We start from the raw sequence: 27,488 nt of genomic DNA, 5'->3' as shown, positions 1-27,488 counted from the left end.
GCAGATCCTAGGTCTGCATCACCACGTTGACACATTTGCAAGATCAAATGAGACCAGTAAATTGCAGTTCATCACCACTTAACAGAAGTCTTCTATTTCCAAAAACAAAATGACCATACACTTTTAAAAGGCGTAGTGACATACCAAGTAACAATTTAGCTTCAAAATAAACTATTCAGTTTCAGCTATGATGAGCCAACAAATACTGATAGTATCTGATGATACAATTCTGTGTTAGCTATACTGAAATCGTGAATCATATTAAGAGTTTATTAAGAAACACTGTTTAATTCAGATATCTAGATTGCTGTAAAATTACTCTTGTGCAAATTAACTGAAGTAAAGATACAACTTATGATTCAGTTCACTGAGAGATTAGTATTGTTTCTTTAAAGTGTTATCTCCCTAAGAAATTCAACTCAAACAGACTTTTCACCGGCCCAAAATTCCACAATAACAAAAGTTGTTTAACTCTCAAAAATAACAACAAAATGAATGGGAAGTGGACATCTCGTTACAGAATTTAGTCCTCTGTATTAATTAGTAACTGATACATTTATGAACTATCTGATTTTGAATTCTTTTTACTTTTTGGATTTAACTCCATACCATCCCCATCTGGGAGAGTAAACTGGCTCCAGTCCATGTTTCCATGCTTGCTTTCTATAATTATTTAGCTGTTCCAAAAAGGTGATTTAGTTCCTTGGCTGGTCAAGGCTGTTAAAACTCAAACTGTCTGCCAGCCTTCTGCGACTTTACACTGGAAATAAATAACTGCAGTGGAAAATTGGCAATAAAATTCAATTAAAATACTGTTAGGAAGATCAGACCCGTAACAAAACAGTATAATACAATCAAAGAATTCCACTTAAGAATTTATCATAACAACAGGCTATTTCACAGTTGGCACAGGGTGATGCAGGCCATAAAACATTACAAAATAAGGACCTATTTAGCTTTATAAACTATTCAACATTAAAATTATCGGATAATTTTTCAGTTGTATAACAGTGATTACTTTTGCTCATTTTAATTTCTATTTAATGCACTTTTTTAGTCTATTCTTAATATGTGATTACACAGAATTACAATTTTATTTATTTTTGGGTTTTCCAAGACTCACCAGTCATTTTGAAGGACAGAGGAGAAGAGGTATGGCATTCTACTTCTTAAGCCTGTTTCATCATTCAAGTAGATTACTGTTGATTTGTGCCTCAGCTCCATTTACCTGCCTTTGTTCCATATCCTCTGATACCTTCACCAGACTAAAACGCATTAAGTTCAGTCTTGAAAATTGAACTGATATATTTCTACAGCTTTCTGAGGAAGAATTTCATTTTTCAAGCATGGTTATGTGATTGTACTCCTAAAAGAGCCAACTCTAATTTCAGAGTTAAATGTTAAGATAATATGCAGCTTAGTGTAGCTAGTCACATGTACTCTGCTTATTGTAGATCTTTGGCTCTGCAAATACTTTGTCCTGAAGTCGTTTCGTTGGCAATTTTTGTCAATGTTATATTGTCATTACATTCCATTCTCATGGGCAGAACAACAAGACAAGCTCCAAGTCTCCTTCAGCCAGAATAAGAATTGAACCAGTATTGCTGAAATTATTCATATTGTGGGAGTTTAGAAATGTAGTTTCTGCAGGTGGGGGAGGGGGTGTTGTGGAGGGAGAGGAAGGGGAACATTACACAAACGGTCGCGGAATTCTTGTAGCATGTAGCCTGTAGCATACTTAAGGCTAAGACTTTAATGAATATAGCGAGTCTTTTAAAGAAAATAGTTTTAAGCTAGGAAATAACTATGAAGGGTTGTAGCTGACCACAAAAAGCAGCAGCAGTGGCATTTCACAATAAAGCTTATAGTATGATAAGAGAAACTGAATAAAAGAACAAGCTGTAACAAACAAGGAACAAAGAATGCAGACATACAAGGACAGCAGGATCGCTAGATAAGAAAATAACTAGAGAGAAAAAAACAAGTGAGGTAATCGGCTTATGATAGGATGGGAAAAGGGAGGCGTGATTCCGCAACTTGTAAACTGAATAAGAATGCTTATATGCTCCGTTTTCGCACACATTTCTGCTTGATTGCAGAAGTGTCTGGTACTTGCAAGGCTGTAATAAATTGTTCTTGTTTCCAAGGCTTTGTCTCAGGCTGATTTGTGAGTGAGTTCTGTTTCTCACAATTGGGGGCTCGTCCGGAATCCAAAACTCCGACCGCTAAACACTCTTGGGACAACGGGGGAGGTGCACCTCGCCGATTTTGGTGATCCCCGACTCCCTTGCTTGTCGTTCGCGGTTTAGGCGAGTACGATCCAGACTAGGACACCCTGGAAACAAGGCAGGCAGATGCGGCAGGTTCGGTCGGGCAACTCTTGTGCACAAGACCCAGGTAGGGAAAGGTCTTAAAGGATATATCCGGGCAACCGGGGGCAGCGGTTATTTGCTGCAGGACGCACCAAAACGACCAGGTAACTCTGTGCACAGACCAAGGTAAGAAAAGAGACCTTTAAGTATTGCCTTGGTGGTCGGGATGAACGGAAGTACGGGGAATTGGCGATATATAAAATAAAGCATATGCCAATGGAAAACAGCCCGTGTCAGAAGGGCTAGTAGCTGAAGGGCTACTTCGTAACTAACTTAAAGCCGGACGTCCAGAAGAATAGTCAAAAGCTAGAGGAGTTGTTGCGGGAAGCTCAAAGTGTCTGTGAGATACAGTGTCTAGGTATCTGTATGTGTGTGTGTGTGTGTGTGTGTGTGTGTGTGTGTGTGTGTGTGTGTGTGTGTGTGTGTGTGTGTGTGTGTGTGTGTGTGGTGTGTGAGAGAGAGAGAGACCTATACAGCTAGGAGAAATCCTTTGTGATTCAGTTTGAATGCACATTTGTTTGTTGGTGATTGAATGTTTGTGCTCTGCTCCCTGGAGCTTGAGATCCGGGACTGTTTTGAATCTGATTTCTACTGTGGAAATTTTAACATGATTTCTTTTAAGGTTAAGGATTTTACAGATTATGAAATAAAATGTGAACTCCTGTTCTTTTTACAGGTCATGACTGCCTTACTATCAGTTTCAAACTAATCTCTTTTATCCTTACATAAAAGCGATTTATGGAGAACAGTTCAAGTCTCAAAAAAAAGCATATAATTGGTCAGATTAATTGGACGAGTAAGGATGTCTTGTCAGGACCCTGAAGGGGGTGTGGAAGAATGTGACACCGGACTTCGTTAAGATTAATTAAATTAGCAACAATGGGAGGCACGGGGAGTTGCCTGTGTAACGATCGATCTGTAAATAATGTTAACGGGGAATATATTCCGCCCGACAGTCCTTTGGGGGAAAAAGTTAGGCAATTGGGAACACAACCCCCAGACGCGGGAGAAAGATAAGGCTACAATGATAAACTATTGTTGTTTCATTTGGACTAGAGAAAGTATTAAGGCGCCTGGTTTTTTTTGGCCCAAATATGGGTTCGATGAGGATTGGCTGTGTCAAGATCTTAATATATATGTCAATCGAAAAGAACCGTACAGTCAAAGAGTCCGATTATGTGGCTTGTTGGACAGGGAGTGTGGGAGTAAAATTATGTCCCATGAATACGGAGGAATCGGGGAAAGAACAGAAAAAGAATGAACAAGGGAAGCCACAATGGGATCCCTTAACGTGTGTGCAGCCCCCATATACTACTCCCCGGAACGAGCCTACAGCTCCCGAAGTAGAACTGAGTCCAGACACAGAAAGGGGAACGGACTCTGAACTAAAAGATGCAGAACCTGGCGGGGGGCAGAGTCATTCGAGCCACCACATGTAAAGGAGGGGCAAAGATAATAGAAAATAGAAAATTATGTCCCTTAAGAGAGGTTCCGATTGGGGAAGGTACAATCAGATATGTAAACGCTCCCTTAACTAGCAGTGAAGTTAGGTTCTTTAAAAGGGAAATGAAAAGTTTAATAGAGGATCCGGTTGGACTAGCCGAACAATTAGATCAGTTCCTAGGGCCTAATTTATATACTTGGAAAGAACTGATGACAATTTTAGGAACGTTATTTTCAGGGGAAGAACGAGGTATGATTAGGAGAGCGGCTTTATAGGAATGGGAAAAGAAACACCCAGTTGGGGAAGAAGAGGCCCCAGCAGAACAGAAATTCCCAAATGTTGACCCTCATTTGGATAATAATGACAGAGAAGATAGGGAGTCAATGCGGGATCTATGAAAAATGGTAATATTAAGAATTAAAGAGGCAGCACCTAGATCATAAAACTTTGTTAAGGCCTTTGAAGTACGACAAGAGAAGGATGAAACCCCTTCTGCATTTCTTAAAAGGCTCAAGGAGGCCACAAGGAAGTATTTGGGAATGGATCCCAATAATCTGATAGCACAGGGACTCTTAAAGGTCCAGTTTGTAACTAAATTATGGCTGGACATAAAAAAGAAATTACAGAAATTAGATGGATGGAGTGAAAGACAGATGGAAGAAATGTTATGTGACGCACAGAAAGTGTATGTGAAAAGGGAAGACGAGAAGCAGAAACAGAAAGCCAAAATGATGGTGGCGGCAGTAGAAGAAATAACAAAAAGGAGACTCAGATCAGGGGATAACAGGAAGGATAGGGGAGGACACGAAAGACAAAGGTCCGATACTCGGGAAAGAAGGCAACAGGCAGGGTGTTATCATTGCGGGAAAGTGGGGCATTTTAAACGGGAATGCCTGGAATTAGCACGAGAAAGGGAAGCCGTTTCCCTAATGACCTTAGATGAAGATTAGGGGAGTCAGGGGTTCCTTCCTCCTGAGACCCACCCTTGATGAATTTAAAGGTGGGATCTGAAGGGGAGGAGGCAGTATTTTTGGTGGACACGGGAGCGGCAAGATCATCCCTAAGTTTTAGATCTACCGATGTTAAATTGACTAACAAGAATCTCAGGGTTTCCGGAGTAAAAGGCGAAGCATTCTTGGTGCCTATTTTTGAGCCAACCCTAATTAGAGGAAATGATGAGGAAGTGACAGGACAATTACCAACTGTAGAGTTCAATGATAAGTTTTTAAAGAACTATATTGTGGCGCTCGGCTCTTCTTTGTCTGTTGGAAGAAGGGTCTGTTGACCCAGACACCTCCACTTGAGTTCGCAGTACATCGGATACGACCGGGTGATTGGGTCCTGATAAACACCTGGAAAGATACCAAACTGCACCCAAGCTGGGAGGGACCGTTCCTAACTCTCCTGACTATTGAAACAGCCATCCGAACTGCTGAAAAAGGGTGGAATCATCACACTCGTGTTAAGGGCCCGGTGGACGCTCCTTCCCCTCCGACAGAGTGGCAAGCACATCCTACAGACAACCCTCTGGAAATCAAACTAAGTAAAAAGAATGGACTGAGATAAGAGACTATTAAGTATTGGTTAAAAAAAAACTGTATCCCAAAACAATTGTAAGTGTTGCATGAACTCACTCCTCCCTGGTATTTAAAGGGTTAGGGAATAGACAGATAGGGTTGTCAGCTGAAATGAATGGTCAGCTTTATGTTGTCACGATAATATTGGCGCTAGCTGCCAAGGGGGGTGGGAAAAATCATTTTACCACTTTATGTCAGAATTATGCTAAACTAAAGGGGCATACCGACTGTTGGGTATGTGCTGAGATCCCACGCCATGGGGAATCTGGAATTCCTCTCATGGTAATACCACTTACCAAAGAAAAAGTGTACGATGTACAACAATTTGACTCAGGCTCAAATGATACAACTTGGAGATTTGAAAGGGGTAATTATAACTTTGCGGGATGGTTCCCTTGACCAGCCCCGAAAACCCTGGGCGCTATCGATGGCCTTAGAGTTTCCCCACCGAAAGGAGCAGTAAATACTTGTTTCTGTAATCAGAATGATACCGCACCCTACCAATTAGGAAAATCATCTTATGTCTACACCAGCCAAGCTACTCCCACAACCATTCCCCAAGTATTGAATGGGACATATTGGGTGTGGGGCTTAAAGGCGTACCCATTTATCCCCGGCGAGAAGTACGTTTGGAGTGGCAGATGTCACGGGAATGGGTGCTGGGACCATTCAGTTCAGACACTACCTCAAAACCAGAAAGACTGGAATAGCTGCTGCTACCTCGCCTATACAATTCCCCATTTGAGGCTGTTAAAGAGAGTCCCAAAAATACCTCAGAATGGCGGCACGGTGGCACAGTGTTTAGCATTGCTGCCTCACAGCGCTAGAGACCCAGGTTCAATTCCCAACTCAGGCGACTGACTGTGTGGTGTTTGCACATTCTCCCAGTGTCTGCGTGGGTTTCCTCCGGGTGCTCCGGTTTCCTCCCACAGTCCAAAGATGTGCACATCAGGTGAATTGGCCATGCTAAATTGCCTGTAGTGTTAGGTAAAAGGGGTAAATGTAGGGGAATGGGTGGGTTACGCTTCGGCGGGTCGGTGTGGACTTGTTGGGCCGAAGGGCCTGTTTCCACACTGTAAGTAATCTAATCTAATCTAATCTAAATAGGGAGGAAGGCGAGTAACCCGGAAAGTAACCGAAGGAGATCGCCTCCTCTGGACTTTGATACCTATGTATGGGACCGCTCGAGCAGGAGAAGAAATACAAAAGTTGGCTGCTTTCCTGAAAGAGTTGGCCTACAATACTGCTGATGCGTTGGCCGAAACCCAATCCCAAGTAGCAGCCATAACAACCAAAATGATTGCCACTAGGCTAACAACTCTTCAGAACAGGATGGCTCGAGAATATATTCTGTCAGAGAAGAGTGGTACCTGTACACTAATTGGAGAGGAATGTTGTACATACATACCTGAGGTCTCCTCTAACATTACTGATATCTCCAAACATGTGTGAGACAAAATCGCCAAGGGAGGCCGGTAATCGGTACCGGAACGAAAAGGGATGGGAATGGGGGAATTCGGGATTGACTGGTTGGGGAAGGTGGTTAGTTAATCTAGCTATCTATGGATTATTGATATTAGTGGGTCTGGTGGTAGGGTTCAACGTCCTAAAATGGGTAATGAGCCGACTGATGACATCCCTTGGGGAAGGAACCCAAATAAATCATCAGATGCTTTTACAATCAACAGGTGATATGCAACAAAGAGAAAGTCAAAGAATGCTTCTAGAGTTCGAGGAACGAACAACACAAATGTAAAATGTAAGATTGTGAACCTCATCGCCAAAAGGTCTAAGAGAGCAGAACATAAGAAAATGAATTAAAGGAGACTTAATAAGTGCAGAAACAACAGTTAGAGAAAAAGAAAAAGGGGGAATTGTGGGAGATTAGAAATGTAGTTTCTGCAGGTGGGGGAGGGGGTATTGTGGAGGGAGAGGAAGGGGAACATTATACAAACGGTCGCGGAATTCTTGTAGCATGTAGCCTGTCGCATACTTAAGGCTAAGACTTTAATGAACATAGAGGGTCTTTTAAAGAAAATAGTTTTAAGCTAGGAAATAACTATGAAGGGTTGTAGCTGACCACAAAAAGAAGCAGCAGTGGCATTTCACAATAAAGCTTATAGTATGATAAGAGAAACTGAATAAAAGAACAAGCTGTAACAAACAAGGAACAAAGAATGCAGACATACAAGGACAGCAGGATCGCTAGATAAGAAAATAACTAGAGAGAAAAAAACAAGTGAGGTAATCAGCTTATGTTAGGATGGGAAAAGGGAGGCGTGATTCCGCAACTTGTAAACTGAATAAGAATGCTTACATGTTCTGTTTTCGCGCGCATTTCTGCTTGATTGCAGAAGCGTCTGGTACTTGCAAGGCCGTAATAAATTGTTCTTGTTTCCAAGGCTTTGTCTCAGGCTGATTTGTGAGTGAGTTCTGTTTCTCACAACATCCACACACTAGTCATTAAGTCATCTAAGCTAACCGATTTTTAGCTCATTTACATCAGCACTGGCAGAATCATTTTCCTTTCATCGAAAGGTTGCTAAAGATATTCTTGGCAACACTGTGAAAGTATGTAACATATTGTTATCCTTTCAGAACTCAGACTCGGAATTTTCAGCACAATGACTGCCTCCAATTCAAGAATTCATCAGTTAAGCTACTACAATCCTAACAGGAAATCTGAAATCAAATTCCTGTGATGAAATTTCAATATAAGAATAAAAATCCTTATTTGTACCCAACAAAACAAAGCTTCAAGTCAATAGTTCGCACCACAATTCAATGCTGAGAACATTAGCTTTTATTCCAGAGTGCAGTGGGAAACTACAACATAAATCATCAACTAAACAAAGACTTGCATAGACAGATGCACAGAGGAGTTTCCTCCTGTTGTGGTAACAGGGAGAAAATAAATTGCAATTCGAAACAACATAACCCAAAGGCAAAGGACAGTTGTGGCTAGCCTGACTTTCAGTTCATCAGGTTTTAAGTAGGTTGACTGTTTATCAAATGATTTCCTGTTCCTTCTAAAATACATAACTGTAATGTAAATGCAGCTACAATAAGAAAATGTCAGCAGTATGCATAAACTGCTATTTTTTGTTTTATAAAGGTAAAGAATTTTTTTTACAAAGAGCAATATCAATGCCCAGTTTTAGTTTGGAAATTGAACAGAGAAAATTAAATTTTTCATCTAAAGGAAATAAGCATTATACTGATTTAATTCTGCCGCCCTCAGTACAATTTTTATGGTAACCCATATTTAGTTGCTTTATCACCTTACAGCACATTAAAATTCACAATTCCTCAAAAGTAAAATGGAAGAGCAATTCAGACAGAGATAACTAAATCTTGATGAATTGCTAAAGTTTGCAGCTGAATGCAAAATGCACCTTATAAGAGAGGTTTTAAAAACAATTGTACTGTTTTAAACAAACCTTCATCCTGAAATAATCAAGAATTTAGTTACAGGAAAATTTTAGCTTGCTGCTGCATTTAAAGTTACCAAATAAGGAACAGGATTTTATTGACTGGAAAGCAGAGATGCAACAGCAATGAGAGAACCAAGATGGACAAGTTTATTCTTGGTGTTTGAATTAAGGTCTTTACATGAGTCTATCCTCCTGAGCGACATTATTTCATTACTCATTAGAAACCTCCGAATGTCCAAGGAGACTAACAGTATTTTCTAAATTTTGTGAAGTGTTTGGTAAAAGGAAACATTATGATTTCATTCACAAGATGTGGGCATTTCTGGCTAAGCAAACATTTACTGCCCATCCCTAATTACCCTTCAGAAATTGTTGGCGAGTTGCTTTCCTGAATCATGGGAGTCCACACGCTGACATTAATGCTGTTTGGGAGACAGTTCCAGATTTTGACCCAGTGATGGTGAAGAAGTGGTGCTATAGCTCCAAGTCTAATGGTGTGTGACTTTGAGGGGAGTTTGCAGGCAGTGGTGTTCTCATGCACCAGCTTTCCCTGGTGAGTTACTACAAAGTGCTCAGTACACACCACTGCACAAATGGTGGAGGGACTAAAGATGGCAGTTGTGGTGATGGGTGGTTTGCATATTAAGTGGGTTGCTTTTTCCTGGATTATGTCAAGTTTTTTGAATTTCTTTTAGAGGATTCCATGGCACCCCTGACTTGTGCCTTGTAGATGGTCAATGGGTTTTGGGGAGTCAGGAGGGGAATTACATGCTGCAGAATTCTCAGTCTCTTATTTATCTTGTAGCAGTATAAGAATGTTCTACATTTTGGATAGATACATTTATTCAATTTTATTCAATCACAAGTATGACAGTTTATTAAAATGCATTCAAAGTAAAGTAATACTAAATTCTGTCAAAGTGTCTCTCAATGATTAAATAAAATAATTGGAATTCATTATTTAAGCTGAAACATACATTCCGCTATTTTTTACGAATCAACCGGTGTTGCTCTAAAATGGTTTCATCCGTATAATGGATTTGGAGTCCAAAGGAATCAAAACTTCACTTTTGCTTCGTATAAGAATAATTTTGTGAAAAGTGACAGAGAAAGGAGCGATTAAGTGAATTAGGTAGTATATAACCTGTTTCCTAGCAGTGAAGAGGAGAGAATAGGCCAAGTCTTCAGTTTGTTGGTTTCATAAAAGTTCTCTCTCAGTCATGTGGAGTGGCAAAGTGGCTCAGTGGTTAGCACTGCTGATTCACAGCGCCAGGGACCTAGGTTCAATTCACCCTATGTCTGCATGAATTTGCTCCAGTTTCCTCCCACATTCTAAAGATGTACTAGTTGGGTGGATTGGCCATGGGAAATGCAGGGCTCTGGATTTATGTCTGAGTGGGATGCTTTTTTTTTAGGTTTGGCCCAGATTTGATAAGCCAAATAGATGTTAAAATTTTTTTTTGTCTATTTAAGGATGAACATTTGTGGGCGGCACGGTGGCACAGTGGCTAGCACTGCTGCCTCACATACCAGAGACCCAGGTTCAATTCCCACCTCAGGCGACTCTGTGTGTGGAGTTTGCACATTCTCCCCATGTCTGCATGGGTTTCCTCTGGGTGCTCTGGTTTCCTCCCACAATCCAAAAATGTGTAGGTTAGGTGGATTGTCCATGCTAAGTTGCCCGTAGTGTTAGGTGAAGGGGTAAATGTAGGAGAATGGGTATGGGTGGGTTGCACTTCGGCAGGTCGGTGTGGACTTGTTGGGCCGAAGGGCCTGTTTCCACACTGTAAAGTAATCTAATCTAAAGTAATCTAATCTATCAATGTTCTCAAACTCCTATGATGTTGTTGATCAAAATACACAAAGTAAAATGTTTCTCAGCCTTAAGAGTGAAGTGAACTCAATTGCCACAGGATTGAAAGGGAAATTAGAAAAGGCATTTGTTTGATAAGCTATATGGTCCTTAAACATATCCAACTAAGTAATATTCAAAGCAATTATTAACTATGTCAAGCAGGAGAACTGCAACAGACAAATACAAGATGCACTAGTTAAGAATCTGTGGATTGTAGACAGGATCAACTGATGCATTCAAAGGGGAAATTAGACTGCCATTTGAAAAAAGGACAATGTACAAGGTTATGTAGAAAAGGCAGAAGAATAGTACTGAAGGAAACACTCATTGAGACAGCCAGTGCAAATGAGTTGGATAGAATGGCCTCCTTCTTCACTGTAATAATTCTGTAATTCCGTTACTGACCTTGCTATTTTATCACTACATGACATTGTGAGCAATCGTTCGCCCTGCAACACTCCATCCCATGTCTGAATAGTGCTGCTGGATCTAACTGGAATCGTCCCTTCGCCAGATTCTATTTTTGTCCTTAGTTGACCTCGTGCCTTCCGATTTGGGTGCTTGTCTCCCTGATCTAAAATTTCAGAAAAAGAAATAATAACTGACTGCAAAAATTGTTAAACTGGAGTACAAGTAGTCTGGGTGAGAAAAGAATATTCATAATAAAAAAATCACAATGCATGTTTAAACATGTATTCATCACAATCTGTGCCAAGTATATTGAACAGTTTTAGTTTTATTAATTGGGCCAATACAAGGGCACAGATAATTTTAACTCGGTACAAATAATAAAGCCATTACAAATCTATCATACATGTCATAGTTACTGAAGATTATAGGAGTAGGCACAAGGCATACAGCACCTTGAATCTTCAGTGTCAAAGGTGATGTTCCATATCAAAATCATTTTCCCACTCTATCCCATTAATATCTCAATTCCCATAGTCATAAATAAATCCGACTGATCTCAGTCTTGAACATACTCAATGACTGAACATCCTCTTTGGGTAAAGGAAATGTGGAAAACTCTCCAGAACTCAGTATGAATTAACCAATTCATGATCCTGAGATTAAGCCCCCTAGTTCAAGACACTCCAACTACAGGAACAAGCCTCTCACTGTCCGCTCTGTCAAGCAATTGAAGAATTCAATCCATTTTACTTAGATCACCTCAATTCTTCCAAACTACTCAATTCAGATTTTACTGAATCTCTTATAATACCACAGTCCCTTTAACTAAGAGAAGGAAAATAAATGTAAGGGAGAAGGTTAAGACTAAAACCAGGTTTGGCACAGGAGCTCAGTCCAGTGTGTTGTGCGACTTGCAGTTCGTGGGAAACCTTTGACCCTGCTAGCAGTCTGGATTATGACATCTGCAGGAAATACCACTAGTTTAATCAGCTTTAGAAAAGGGATTTGGAACTTCAGCATCGACTGGAGACACTGCAATGCATCCGTGACAGTGAGAGTTAGGTGCACAGTGTGTTTTTAGTTGTGCTTAGCATCCCGGCAGCTTAAGGACATGCAGTCAGAGAAGGAATGTGCAACAAACAGAAGAAAGGTGGCAGGAAGACAGGAAAACTCCAGACAACATCTCACACAGGAACAGCATTGCCATGTTGGAAAATGGCGAGGGTGATGGGTGCTCTGGGGGAGTGCAGCCAGAGCCCAGCTGCACAAGGTGGGAGCAGAACGAGAGGGGGAGCAATAAGGGAAAGAGATTTAACACTGAGGCGTACAGACAGGCATTTCTGCAGTCACAGATGTGGAATCCAGGATGACGTGCTGCCACCCTGGGCCCGAATCAAGGGTGTAAATGAATGGCTGCAGAGCATTCTGGAGGAGAGGGCAAACAGTCAGATATCATGGTTCAAATTAGGACTAATGACACAGCAGAGAGAGAAATTAAGTCCTTGAGCAAGAATTTAGGGAGATAAGAAGCAGATTAAAAGCACAACCTCAAAATGGTAGTGATGTGTGCTATGGGAATATGCGGACAGAACAGGTGAGTGCTCGGCTGAAGAGCTCAAGCAAGGAGCAGGGCATTACATTCCTGGATCACTGGATCAGTTCCTGGGGATCTGTAGAAATCTGTCAGGTTGCACCTGAACCAGGAAGGACCAAGATCCTGGTAGAAGGGCTTGCTAGTGTGGTTGGTGAGGGTATAAAAATGGTATAAAATAAGAATCAAGTCAATCTAGAAGGCAGAGTGACTATAGTCAGGTTAAGGCACAAAGGATAATGGCTAGGTATTTATTTAAATGCAAGAATGTAAGAAACTGAAGGGGCTCTCTGGCCAAAGGAGGGAGGCCAGAGGACTAGAAGAGTGCTAATATAAGTACCATTATTCAAGAAGGGTACCAGGCATAAACCTGGAAATTACAGTCTCATAATGACATCAATGACAGGAAAGCTACTGCACAAAATTCTGAGTGCAGAATTAATCTCCATTTGGAGAAGTAAAGATTAATCAAGGAAAGTCAGCATGGCTTTGTAAGGGGGGAAACAAATCTGATTGAATGCAGTTGATTTAGCCTGCATTGGCTTCAAGAAAGGCTTTTGACAAGGTCTCGCACAGCGAATTGGTTAAGAAGCTAAGAGCCCACAGGACAGGGAAATTTGGCAAATTAACTCAAAACTGCTTTCATAGAAAAAGCAGAGGGTGATGGTCAATGGGTGTTTTTCTGACAAAGTCTGTGTCCAACAACATCGCAGGGTTTGAATCACAGAATCCCAACAATGTGGAAACAGGCCCTTTGGCCTAACAAGCCCACACTGACCCTCCGAAGAGTAACTCACTCAGACCCATTCCCCACACTATATTTACCTCTGACTAATACACCTAACCGACACATCCCTGAACACTATGGGCAAGTTTAGCATGGCCAATCCACCTGGCCGGCACATCTTTGGATTGTGTGAGGAAACCAGAACAACCAGAAGAAACCCAAACAGACAGAGGGTGAATGTGCAAACTCCACACAGGAAGTCGCCCAAGGCTAGAATCAAAATTGGGTGCCTGGTACTGTGGCAGCAGTGTTAACCAGTGAGCCACCATGCCATCCTAAATGATGCTGGGTCAAGTGCGGTTGTTGTGTACAGTAATAATCTAAACATGAATGTAGCAAGTTTGATTAGTAAGTTCACACATAGCATGAAAATTAGTGGTATGGTAAACAGTGAAGAAGAAATCCTTAGATGACTAGATGATAAAGATGCACTGGTCAGATCGAGTGAACAGTGGCAAATGAAATTTAATTCCAAAAAAGCACAAAATGTTGTGTTTTAGGGGGACTAAAATGGGAAGGTGATACACTGGTAACGGTAGGACCCTAGGAAATACAGAGGATCAGAGGGACTTGATATACATGTCCATTGATCCTTGAAAGCAGCAGGATAGGTACATAGGGTGGCATACTTTCCTTTATTAATCAATTAATGAATAAAAGAGCAAAGAGGTTATGACTGATCTGTATATAATGTTAGCGTATTCAACATGAAGATAAAAATAAAACTTAAATGCTAAATGTTTCTGCCATTTTCTCATTTCCAGTCACTAGTCTTCCTATCTGTAATATGGACTTTGTTCCAAATTTACATAATTTTTCACAATGAGTATAATACATAAAAAATTTATAACTGCATCCATTTCCTGCAATAACTTGTTCCATTCAAAAATTCCACATTCACAATTATGATGGAAACTCCGAAGTAAAGTGTGTTAGGGATAAACCTGAAAATTACATGCCAGCGAGTCTCCCATCAATGTTAGGCAAACAATTGGAAAATACTCCCCAGCCACCTCAAAATATAATGGGGAATCAATGACAGAAAAACTTACTTTACTCCCATTGCACGATACTACAGTAATTTAGTTTGCAGAATAGAGAATCCCATTACATTTGAATATCTGTGCTATGCTTTGGCAATCATTAACAAATTTGTGCTCACTTAACAGTCACTCAAACTCATACCCAGAGAGTAGATAATTCTGAAGAATTCAGAAGGAGAGTTTGAAGAAGGCTACTCTAGCAAGAGTCATACCTGATTTAAAATGTTAACTCTAAATATTGCACCTCAATAATTAAACTGACTTTTATGCAAGATTATCAAAACATCCATTGCATTACTAATATTAGTTGACAGAAGTCTTCAACTGAAACATTAACAATTTCTTCTTTCTCTATATGCTGCCTGATATAACGTCCAGTATGTTTTGCTCATGTTCCTGGTACCAGACCCATCCTACTAGCCTTGAAGTGAAAAATGTCACTGTTCTAACACATAATGGCGAAGACTAAAGTCAATCCAAGATTTGTTAAGGGGACTATGAATCAATTACATGAGTTGGTAAGAAACTACTGCTGTGTCTGACTTTTCTCTTTATAACATTTCTATTCAAACAATCAGCAATTAACCCTTACCTTCTACTGCTGCCTCATGTGGTGAGAAGATGCGAGCGTCTCCACATGGTGACGTACTGATGTACAAGTGAAACTGCACATTCTCCTTAAGTTTGAAGCCTCCTCCGTCACACTTAACAAAGATGGATTTGTGGTGGTCTTCTGTCTTGTTACTTTAAGAAACAAATCAAAATATTCTTCAAAGGACACTAACAACACCAGTCCATACCAGATTATTTCAAGTTTGCATGTTTAAGAAAATCCACATCAAATAAAATTAAAACAGAACTATCCAAACAAACCATTTATGGCCTGGTCAGTGTCTTGGAGGTCAATATATACAAAATATAGTGAATACAAGAACTGGGAAGTTATGATGGAACTATATAATTATTGGTTGGACCACTGCTGGAGTTGTGTCTGCAGTTCTGGTCCCATCACGGCAGGAAGATGTGATTGCACAGCGAAGAGTGCAGAAGAGATTCATTGGAATACTGCTCAAGCTGAAGCTTCTCACTATGAAAAGAGACTATATATGTTAGAATTGTTCTCCTTGGAGTAGAGAAGACTGAGGGGGGGGGGGAACATGGAAAAATTATGGTGAGCGCTGATAAAGTTGAAAGGAGTAGACTTGTGCCCATAATAAAGAGGTCAATTACTTGGGGACACAGATTTAAATTAACAGCAGGAGATTTAGAGGAGATTCAGAGTTTGTTTTTGCCCAGATAGTGGCAGGTATCCAGAATTCACTGTCTGAGAGAATTGCAGATGTAGGAATTCTCCTAACATTTAAGAAATACTTAGGTGAGCACTTAGTATATTCTACTACAGGAGTATGAACCAAGTGCTGGGAAATGGGATTAGAATAGCTAAGTGATGGGCTGAAGAGCCTTTTTCCTTGTTTTAATACTCTATGCCAAAATAAACATGAGTTGAGTTCTACTCAGTCACAAAAGAAGAATTCCAGATATCATTCCTGAGTTGCCTGACCAGATGTATACCTCGAAACATGCCATTCTTGGACTTATTTTAAAAAGCACAATGGGCAGAAATTTCCTGTTTGTGGCACACCACAATTGTCATTTCGTTTGTTTTTACTTTTCATGCCTTGAAGCTCCACACGTTTGGCTGGTACATTCAATTCAGGACTCTTAGGAAATGTGAAGTTTACCTGTCCGGGCTCCTTTCCAGTGCAATGTAAGATGTGGACTGGAGGCTAAATCGCACTTAATGTTTGAAGCAGAAACTGACAGATTCCAGGGTTTAAAGATCATAGAGGTACTTCGCCAAGCTACCAAGAGAAAGTGTGCAAAATGTATGGGTGTGGGGACAGGATGGTAGGTAGGTGGTTAAGAGGGTAGAGTGACAGATGGGTAGTGCAGATGGCAACTAAGTAGATACAGGGTTGAATGACAACTAAGAACAAAGGATGGCAGGTTGGTGGGTGAGAGCTAGAATGGATCAGATGTTGCAGACCATTAGTCGAGTATCAGAGTGGTTAGCGTGAATGATTGTGGTTCAGGGAGAATGATAAGGGGGTCAGTTTAAATGATGGGGGGATTCAGTTACATCATTAGCTTCACAAGTTCTTCTGATTATCCAAAGATCTGGGTTAATGCTGTTTAAATACATCTTCAATATGTTTTCCAAGGATATATAACAGATTAAGGGAAAAAGGGTTTGGCACTTTGTCAAATGATTGGACTGATAATAGTGTTGGATAAAACAGAACCTTCATCATCAGAGAACTTGAAATAAAGGAAAAAAGTATCATCTTCTTTATGATCTTGGGGACAGATGTAAAAACATCAGAGATAATGACCCTACAGAGGGTCGAAATAATTTAGATGTTGTAAACGATAACTAAAAACCTTTGTCAGCTTATCATCATTAATTATTTCATGACATCTGCGAGTTTCACATCTTGGTATATCTTGCTTCATAACTCTAAGAACCCCCATTAAATTTTCACAGCTAAATCTCCTGAAAATCAGACCTGAAGGCAACAGTCCTTTTAAGCTGTTCAGCTACCCAGCCACTGGGAAGAGCTGGACATGGCGAACGATAAGCTGACCGAAATCTTTCACTTCCGAAAGCCATGCATGGACCTCGGATGTTCATGCACAACAACAAAAATTACAAAAATGTTGCACTACTGCAAGTAAATAAGGTTGATAACACACAAACTTCTAATTATCCTCCACTTACTACATTTTGCTGGAGAAAAATAAACCTGTTATTGGTGGATTCTGTTTGCTGAAGTTTCAGTCATGAGTTTGGCAAATAAAACCAGAATTTCACCCTACCTCCAACTCATTGGCATACATTGTGATGACAATACTCACTCTGTATTTTTAATAGGAATGTATAGTTTGCCAGTATTTTTCTTTCGTAAGCATAAAGTTGACAATTTGCAGTCTACAGCATTTATAATGGTTTGAGGTCTCCATAGTCCCAATCACTGATGTCTCCACACAGCAACTTGTTTACCTTGTCATTTTGTTTTATCCTCAACTGGGTGAATTACCTGTGTCAAATATCTGAAAGACCAGCTTATTGACCTGATTGACTGCATTAAGCAATTCGCTTTGGTTAACAGAGAAATATTAGACTAATTTTACGTTATCCCAGCTGAGATCACGGTGAAGTAAACCATATAAGCCACGCTAGAGTGCATTCCCATCTGTTCCTTTCTTGTTATGTAGACTGGAAGGCGAGTTGGTGACATTTTTCCCACATTAAAAGGTTTTCTTCACATAGTTATAGTGCAAGATTACAAGGACAGGACTTGAGCTTGAAACTACTTTTCAAGCTATGGTGAGCCTTCTACTAACCCATTCATTCTATGAAGATCAAAGAATTCACCTGCATTGTGGCCAACATTCTCCTCAAATTTAAAAATATTTAATTGGCCATTTATCTATGCAGAATTTTGCAAGTCTTACTGGGCCCTTTTAGGATGAATGTTTCCCTATGACCTATATGCTCACTGGCTCTTAATCAAGCAAAATACTGATATTAAAACATTTATATCCTTGTTTTCAAATTCCTCTGTGGTCTCGTCCCTCCTGGTTCATCACCCTACAAGATATCCGCATTCCTTGAATTCTGGTCTCTTTTGCATCACTGATCTTAATCGTCCCACCATTGCAAGTAATAAGAAAGGTTACAAGAGATGAATAAATGATTATGTTCTTACATTCAGGGGCAATGATACTTCAATGACTTCAAGTATGGGGTCATCCACAGATAAATATCAAGACCACAGATAAAGGAGGAGACTGAAGGAGGATGGATAAACTGGCTATGTCAAAAACTGCAGAGGCATTAATGCGTCATAGTCTCAAAAACAGATGACAGGCGTGACTTTTTTGGGACGGGGAAAGAGGAGGAGGAGATCATTACAGCAATATTACAAATGCAAAGGATAACGCTGCCAAGGAAAGGCAGCAATTGATAAAGAATTATTTATGAAGTCAGTTAACATAGGAATCAAAAATTGGTGTGAGTAATTTACGGCAAATAGAATCAAAGGAGAAGAATATGGAAGATGAAATTAGGTCAGTGATGCATCATGAAAGTAAATGGGAGAGAAAATGCCGGGAGATGGGGTTTCTGGGCTAGGATGTAATGTGAGCAATTTGTTGTATAAGAATGGGAGAAGTAACAGAGAAAGCAGAATAGATGACCTCCTCAACCTTTTTCTTAGAGGTTAAGAATAAGCAAATTAAGAGTGGACTTAAAAAGACAGCTGGAAGTGGAGAAAATAAATCTTCCATAAATAGGACAGTTTCAGACAGACGGTCATGAGGAATCACAATATCTGACAAAATCTATTCAAGATTATACACTATAACATAATACCAGTACTATAAAATCTGGGGCAGCTCAGTGATCCTTTACTTCCACTTACCTTAAATGGTACTCCATTTGGGAATAGAGAAACCGGATGAGGGATCTGCGTGCAACAATTTCAGCATGACAATCATTCAGAGCCAAGCCTCGGTCACTCATATACTCGCCATTGATGCATTTAGTTCCTGTGGCGACACATATCACCTGGGCATCTTTGACATCAGATCCTGGTTTCAGAAGTGATATGAAGATGATGAAAAAGAAATGTTCATAATCAGACAGTGCAGTGCATCATTCAGAATAAATATAATTACAGAACAGAAGACCAATTGATCCATTGTGTTGTTCCCAGGGATTTTCCTTGAGCAAACCAAATCCCATTGCATTTATTCTTCTTCAAATAATGTGTGATTTATCTACTTCAAATATTTATTATTTTCCCTGAAGTGAGACCATTTCTCTGATATTAGATGCACCAACTTTGCATAAACAAATTCTCTCACTCTCTAATTAATAAATTTGTACCAATGAATTCTCATCATTGACCATGAATGTAAGAAAATAATCTTTTATTCATTTCTTATAAGCTTTCTTAATTGTCAAATTCCGATCTCTGGGTAAATATCTTCCAATTCTTGAACCATGTTTTCATTCATGTTACTCAGTCTCCTACTCTGTGGTAATCATGAGTTACTGCATTAAAAAATTCTGAAAATTCATATGCATAATGTCTATTGCACTGTCTTTATCTGTTCAGTCATGCCTCAAAATCAAATCTATTAGTTTGACAAGCACAAGTTACTTCCAACAAATTTATGTTGATTGCCCTTGTTTAAGCCATCATAAATCATTATCAACTAATACTGGACCACGTTCCCTTCATGAATAAGGGTATTACAATGAACCTTCTCACATCCTCAGAACAATGTGCAAATGGATGAAAGGTTAAAAAACTGTGCTAAGAGCTTCTGTTTGCAAGTTTGAAAAGATTTATCGCTCAGGTTGAGGTTCTAGATGTGAGTTTGCTCGCTGAGCTGAGCTGAGGTGAGGTGAGGTTTCATGACTTACAACTCACATCCAGAACCTCAACCTGAGTGACAAATCTTTTCAAAACTCGCTAATAAAAGCTCTTATCACAGTTTCTGAACCTTTCATCCAAAGGTTGCAGCTTGGAGCAAACTCACATAAAGAGCGTCTGTTCTCTCTTCTTTTGAATTCCTTCAATATCAACTACATTGAATCAAAGGGTAGCAACATATTTTGACAATCTTTACCCTTTTTGTTTTGATGTAAGCCAAGCAGAAAGGTCATTGAGATAATTATTTCCTTTCATTTCTGTTAGGGCTACAAACTTGGCTTCATACTGTCTTCACCTTCATAGCATACAAATTACAGAAATATAAATTATGGCGAAATTAAATATACTGAATTACCCCATAATTAAGTAAACCAATAGTGCTGTGAAAGACAATTTCTTATCTGACGTTGGATAATTGCACTATGAATGGAAAACACTGGTCACTGTGCAGGACTCCAATTCATAATATCAAGACCACCTTCAATTATAGGCTTGTAATTTATAAGACAACTGTATTAGTAAGTAATAATTGCTGAGACAGAAAGAGTATCAAGTACAGGGGCTGGGAGGTCATGTTGTAGCTATACAGGACAATGGTTAGGCCACTTTTGGAATATTGTGTGCAATTCTGGTCTCCTTCCTATCAGAAGGATGTTGTGAAACTTGAAAGGGTTCAGAAAACATTTACAAGAATGTTGCCAGGGTTGGAGGATTTGAGCTATCGGGATAGGTTGGATAGGCCAGGGCTGTTTTCCCTGCAGTGTCGGAGGCTGAGGGTTGATCTTATAGAGGTTTATAAAATCATAAGGGGTATGGATAGGGTAAATCGACAAAGTCTTCTCCCTGGGGTGGGCGAGTCCAGAACTAGAGGGCATAGGTTTAGGGTGAGAGGGAAAAGATATCAAAGAAATCTAAGGGGCAACTTTTTCATGCAGAGGGTGGTGCGTGTCTGGGATGAGCTGCCAGAGGAAGTGGTGGAGGCTGGTACAATTACAACACTTAAAAGGCATCTGAATGGGTATATGAACAGGAAGGGTTTGGAGGGATATGGGCTATGTGCTGGCAAATGGGACTAGATTGGGTTGGGATATCTGGTTGGGATGGACGAGTTGGACTGAAGGGTCCGTTTCTGTGCTGTACATCTCTATGACTCTAAAGGAGCGAAGTTAAAAATGAGTTGAAAGGACAATTGGGAATATGATAGATTGTCATGGAAGACAAAACTCTGGTCACCTCATTGTTAAATTGTTAAGACTGTTCAAAGACCAAGGCCCTGATCACCTTGGTAACTATTAATCTCACAACTTAAAATGTATTTGCCATAATGAAGACAAACAGAAAAGAAAGTGAAACACAAACTATCTAGTAGTTAGTATAGTTTCATTATGGTACACTGCAGAAGGAAACAAATAATTATTTAAGTTTGAGAGTTTGGTTGGTATTGTTTTGATAGTTTATAATAAACATCGTTATTCCAATTTATAATAATCTTATGTGTATATAATAATATTAAAAAGTGAATATTTTAAAAATAACAATAAATTACAAGAGTGAATATAAGATAGGAAGTCAACGCAATATCAAATAACTGTTAAAAAGGGTCTGACATTGCAAGAGCAAAGATCATGCACATACACAATGAGCATGAGGTTTATTACATTTACACAAAACAAAACTGAAGGTGTATGAATCCTTGCCTTTTGAAAGTGAAATTAATCTTAAACAGTAGTACAAAATGGGCAGTATTGAGTTGGTTGCTTATTACATGCAGTGTCAAACATTCATTTCCTTGCAGTGAACAGAGTTAACTATTAGGGGTGGTATAACGAGTGGCATTCTTTACTAGGCAAAAGTGAGGACTGCCAATGCTGTTCAGTAGAGTCAAGAGTGTGGTGCTGGAAAAGCACAGTAGGTTAAGCAGCATCTGAGCAGGAAAATCAACATTTCAGGCAAAAGCCCTTCATCAGGGATGAGGGTGGGAGTCTTAGGGGTGGAGAGATGAATGGGAGGGGGGGATGGGGCTGGGGAAAGGTAGTTGAGAGTGCAATAGGTGGATGGAGGAGGTGGTAAAGGTGATAGGTCGGAGGTGAGGGTGGAGTGGATTGGTGGGAAGGTAGACAGACAGGTGGGACAGATCATGAGGATGGTGCTGAGCTGGAAGATTGGAACTGGGATAAGGTGGGGAGGGGAAATGAAGAAACCTGTAGAAATCCCCATTGATGCCATTGGTTTGGAGGGTCCTGAGGCAGAAGATGAGGCGTACTTCCTCCAGATGTTGGGTGGTAAGGGATGGAGGTGGCCCAGGACCTGCATGTCCTCGACAGAGTGGGAGGGGGAGTTGAAGTGTTCAGCCACGGGGCAGTGGGGTTGGTTGGTGCGGGTGCCCCGGAGATATTCTCTGAAGCAGTCTGCGAGTAGGCGTCCTGCCTCCCCCAATGTAAAAGGAGACCGCATCGGGAGCAACAGATACAGTAAATGACGTGTGGAAGTGCAAGTGAAACTCTGATGGACGTGGAAGGCTCCTTTGGGGCATTGGATGGAGGTGAGGGGGGAGGTGTGGGCGCAGGTTTTGCAATTCCTGTGGTGGCAGGGGAAGGTCCTGGGGGCGTGGACCTATTCTTTACTTTCCATTTTGCACTCCCACTCGAGGAAATTTCTGTGCAATACAGCACAAAAGCAAGGTAGTGATTTTAAACTTTTACCGTGTTTAAACCAGAGCTGTGTACTGTGATCAACCTGGGCGGCACACTTTAGGATATCAGGAGAGGCTGCAGAAAGGATTCATTGGAATGGTATCAGGTATGACAGACTTCCATTACATGGAAAGTCGAGCCCAAGGTTAAGAAAAAATTGGTACGGGAGTTGAAGATACATGCAGTGCGTTGATTGAGTAATTAAAAGGAAAGGGGCAAAAGGGTTAGTAACCAGAAGAGACAGATTTAAAAGGTTAATGCACAAAACAACCAGCAGCAACATGTTTTGTTAGACAATGAGCAATGACAATCTGGCATGTACTACCTAACTAAGGTGGTTGGAGCTTTCAATAACTTTCAAAAACAAATTGGATAAATATTTAAAGGTGATCACAATACTGGCTAAGTGAAAAAATGCAGGAGAATGGACCTATAATTGTGTAGTCTTTCAAAGAGACTCCTTCATTCACAATGTGAAAAATTAATTATGCACTTTTCATACCTGACTTTCATACATTACCACATTTCACCATTTAATACTAATGCAACATACGCTGTTATACAGATTCGTCTGTTGCGCATATGATAAAAATTTACCATTTTTCACATTCATTAATATACTTAAGTACTTCATTACTACACAAAGAGATGCTGAATACAAAGTGTGAGTGATGAATATTAGAATAAAAAATTTATTTCACTTGTGAGGAAAATCTTGATAAAAAGTCACTGGTTACAGCTTCAATCAAAGGATAATGGTTTATTTTAATTATTCTCCACTTAGTATCCTTCATTTTAAAATTTTGACAAATGATAAATGGTTAGAAATGAGGGTTTCCACATATAAATGTAATCTTACAATCAAGACACAAACTAATTTACGTTTCCTTATGCATAGAGGGCAGAAAAGGGGAAAGACCAACAATAAAACTTAATTCACGATTAATTATGAAAATAAAATTTTAATATTTAGGCCTTCACATAGTACATTTGACAGCATGGAAACAGGTTATTTAGGCCAGCTGAATTTTTCCAGTGTTTATCCTCCGTGCAAGTATTTTCTCATTTACTTTAGTTCGTAACATAATTTTCTATCCCCTTGCTAACTTTCCATTGAATTCGTCTATTCTACTCACCCCAAGCATTCATTTAACACCTGCAACTTGTTTTTTTTAAAATGTCAAATAACTGAGGCACATTTGTACAACCTAATTTATTCCAAAAGAAACCCAACATGCACATGTGAAGAAATGAGACAAATTGCACTATACCTGTTGTCATGACAACACCAGCAAGAACTTTCCTCCGTGCATGAGGGGAGGTGAAGTTGTCGGTTAGTTCACTGAATTTATCCACCACTAATCGAGCCACTGCATCTGCCAATACCTAGTCAGAGGAATGAGGTCAGACATTCAGGTCAAATGCATATTGTTCACAAACATCCTTTTTTTCTGGTCTAAACTAGCTTTTAATTTACTCAGCGTTGCATTTTGTTGACTAGAATTGCACAGAAAGGCTATAATTAAAAATGATACAGTATTCCTAAGCTTGATGTGATTAATACAAGATTCCCTTAAAAGGCTGAACATTACAATTACATATACTGTGATGCATTCTCACATCTCCATCTTCTGCTTGACTTGTCTGAATGAAAAATTCCAGAAGCCACATTTGATTTACACATTGCAGTTCACTATTTGGAAACAGAATATATGCAGATAAAATAGACCTTTCACCTCTAGAATTTGTGTTCAAATCCAGCCTTGGTTGATGCAGGAAAGCATTGTTGGTCTGTTGATCGAGTCCATTGCAAAATTAATCCAGTTCCTAATCGGCATGGACCAAGAGCACAAAGCAAACATTATTTCACCCTAATTAGGTGAAAGCGAGGACTGCAGATGCTGGAGATTCGAGTCGAGAGTGATGCTGGAAAAGCACAGCAGGTCAGCAGGAATGATTCCTGATAAAGGGCTTTTGCCCGAAATGTCAAATCTCCTGTTCCTCGGATGCTGCCTGACCTGCTGTGCTTTTCTAGCACCACACTCTACACATTTCACCCTAATTGGCCATCTTAAACAGTGAACCCATAGAATGGCTGCTGAGAGAAATGGAAAATTGTTCGGTAGGAGATGCTCCTTTACAACTAGGGGTGATGGACGTTGCTGGTATCAGGGTGGAAAGTGATTAACTATGCACCTGACTGAACTGCTTTAACTGAACTGGGAGTGCTTGATGCCTGACTACCGATATCTGAAGTGGGAAGAGCTCCATTCCCTACCCAGCAATAGGATAAAGCAGATTTTTAATCGCACCAAATTTCTAATACATCTTTTCAGTGGATTTCAATTTTTTTTCTTTTGAGTACTGAAAAAGTGTAAAAATTTTTTCTGTATTTTCACAGCTTATTTTACGTATTGCTAGGATTACTACAGAATCCAAAGAAACACCTTTGTTTTATTCCTCCCAACCACAAACAACAGCATCCTTAAAATTCTCACTCTGCTTCATCAATTCTCACCCCAATCAGGTCTGAAGAGCTCAAATTTTTTTGTTAATTAAACTGAGATGATCGTTTCAGATGTCTCTGTCACATTCACTTTCCAGTACCAAATCAAGTTTTTTTTAAATGTTTCTCCACGTACGAAATCTGAAAGTTCTTTTCTGGTTTTCCTTCTATTTACATTAATGTGCTCTCCAAATTCATCTTATACTTAAGACAATCCTTCAGCTTTTCCTCTTCCTACTATCCTTACAAATTACTGTATCTTCAACCCTCCCAGAAGTCCTTGAAATATGCTGTTGTCACTCAAATCTGTCCTAATCTTTCAAACAACTGCATACTAGATGCTCTGATACCAAGTTTCTGCCCCTGCCACACTTCTAACCAAAGTCACTTCTGTGATTGCAAATATTATACATTCTTTCTACTTGTCCTTCTTGAGCTCTCTGCAGCCTTGCACTTGGTCAAACACACTAATCTTCTGCAAGACATCTTTTTTTTTGTATAACTGTCATTGCTTGGTCCTACTTTGACCCATTCAACTTGTTTCTGGAAAATAGCTTGTATTTTTAGCCCGAAACCTCTAAGATCCCCAAGGATCTATCCGAGAAGGTTCTCCTCATCCATATCCTTCTCCTTGGCTTCATAACTTGAAGACTCTCAGGACTGCCTGCATTGCAGATAACAAATTATTTTAACCATAAATTGGGATGATCAAAATCTAAATTCAATTCACCTGCTACAAATGCCATTCTTATTATGAGTCGCTGTCTCAAGAATTTTCATAACAGCAATGTTCTCTTTGATCCTTTTGCTTTCCATCTTTGTTCCATCGACCCTCCCAGCTGTACCCTCTGATTTCAACCATTCCATTCTTCCCCACACCCCTTCAAATTTATTCTCAGAGCCTCTTACACACTGGATACTCAAGTTACAGGAGATCAAGCGATAATACAAATATAATAAGAGCTGTTGTCATCATGTCATAGAGATGGTACACCATGGAAACACATCCTTTGGTCCAACTTGTCCATGCTGACCAGATATCCTAAATTAACCCAGTCCCATTTGCCAGCACTTGGCCCATATCTTTCCAAACCTTCCTATTCATATACCCATCAAGATGCCTTTAGATGTTGTAATTACACCAGCCTCCACCCCTTCCTCTGGCAGTTCATCCCATACATGCACAGCCCCTGTGTGAAAAAGTTGCCCTAAACCTATGCCCTCAAGTTCTGCATTTCCTTACTCCACAGAAAAGACCACGTCTATTTATCCTATCCATGCCTCTCATGATTTTATAAACTTCTGTACTGTTACCCCTCAGCCTCCGATGCTCCAGGGAAAACAGCCCCAGCCTATTCACCCTCAACCTATAGCTCAAATCCTCCAACTCTAGCAACATCCTTCTATATCTTTTCTGAACCCTTTCAAGTTTCACAACATCCTTCCTATAGCAGGGAGACCAGAATTGTACACAGTATTCCAAACATGAACTAACCAATGTGCTGGAGAGTGATAACATGACTTCCCAACTGCTATACTCAATACTGTGACCAATAAAGGAAAGTATACCAAACGCCTGCTTTACTATCCTATCAACCTACGACTCCACTTTCAAGGAATGAATCTGCACACCAAGGTCTTTTTGTTCAGCAACACTCCCCAGGACTTTACCATTAAGTGTGTAAGTCCTGTCCTGATTTGCCTTTCCAAAATGTAACACCTCACACTTATCCAAATTAAACTTGATGCGCCACTCCTCAGCCCATTGGCCCATCTGATTAAGATCCCACTGTACTGAGGTAACCTTCTTCGCTGACCACTACACCTCCAATTTTGGTGTCATCTGCATTAGCCAGTTCTGTATCCATATGGCTAGTTCTCTCCATATTCCATGTGATCTGACCTTGCTAACCAGTCTACCATGAGGAACTTGTCAAATGTCTTACTGAAGATCAAGTCCACCGCTCTGCCGTTATCAATCCTCTTTGTCACTTCTTCAAAAAACTCAGTCAAGTTAGTGAGACATGATTTCCCATGCACAAAGCCATGTTGACTGTCTCTGATCAGTCCTTGCCTTTCCAAATACATATAAATCCTGTCCCTCAGGGCTCCCCCCAACAATCTACCCACCAGCGATGTCAGACTCGCTGGTCGACAGTTCCCTGGCTTTTCCTTACCATCTTTCTTAGATAGTGGCACCACGTAGGCCAACCTCCAAGTCTTCCGGCATCTCACCTGTCACTATTCATGATACAAGTATTTCAGCAAGGG

At 40.1% G+C, this 27,488-nt stretch overlaps 1 protein-coding gene across 6 annotated transcripts in view; it reads right to left on the bottom strand.

Annotated features, from left to right (window-relative positions):
• Nucleotides 1-27,488, bottom strand: part of LOC140481885 (double-stranded RNA-specific editase 1-like) — a 317,299-nt gene that overhangs the window by 37,100 nt on the left and 252,711 nt on the right. For all 6 annotated transcript variants that reach the window (XM_072578507.1, XM_072578510.1, XM_072578509.1 and 3 more), the window contains 4 exons: nt 23,983-24,097; nt 18,999-19,167; nt 15,107-15,258; nt 11,088-11,256 (listed from right to left, as the gene is read on the bottom strand). In XM_072578507.1, the coding sequence (XP_072434608.1) occupies nt 11,088-11,256; nt 15,107-15,258; nt 18,999-19,167; nt 23,983-24,097 (605 nt within the window). The remainder of the gene's footprint in view (nt 1-11,087; nt 11,257-15,106; nt 15,259-18,998; nt 19,168-23,982; nt 24,098-27,488) is intronic.

The sequence above is a fragment of the Chiloscyllium punctatum genome, chromosome 10, assembly GCF_047496795.1.
Source record: "Chiloscyllium punctatum isolate Juve2018m chromosome 10, sChiPun1.3, whole genome shotgun sequence".
Lineage (NCBI taxonomy): Eukaryota > Metazoa > Chordata > Chondrichthyes > Orectolobiformes > Hemiscylliidae > Chiloscyllium > Chiloscyllium punctatum.
This window is presented reverse-complemented; position numbering and strand designations above follow the sequence as displayed.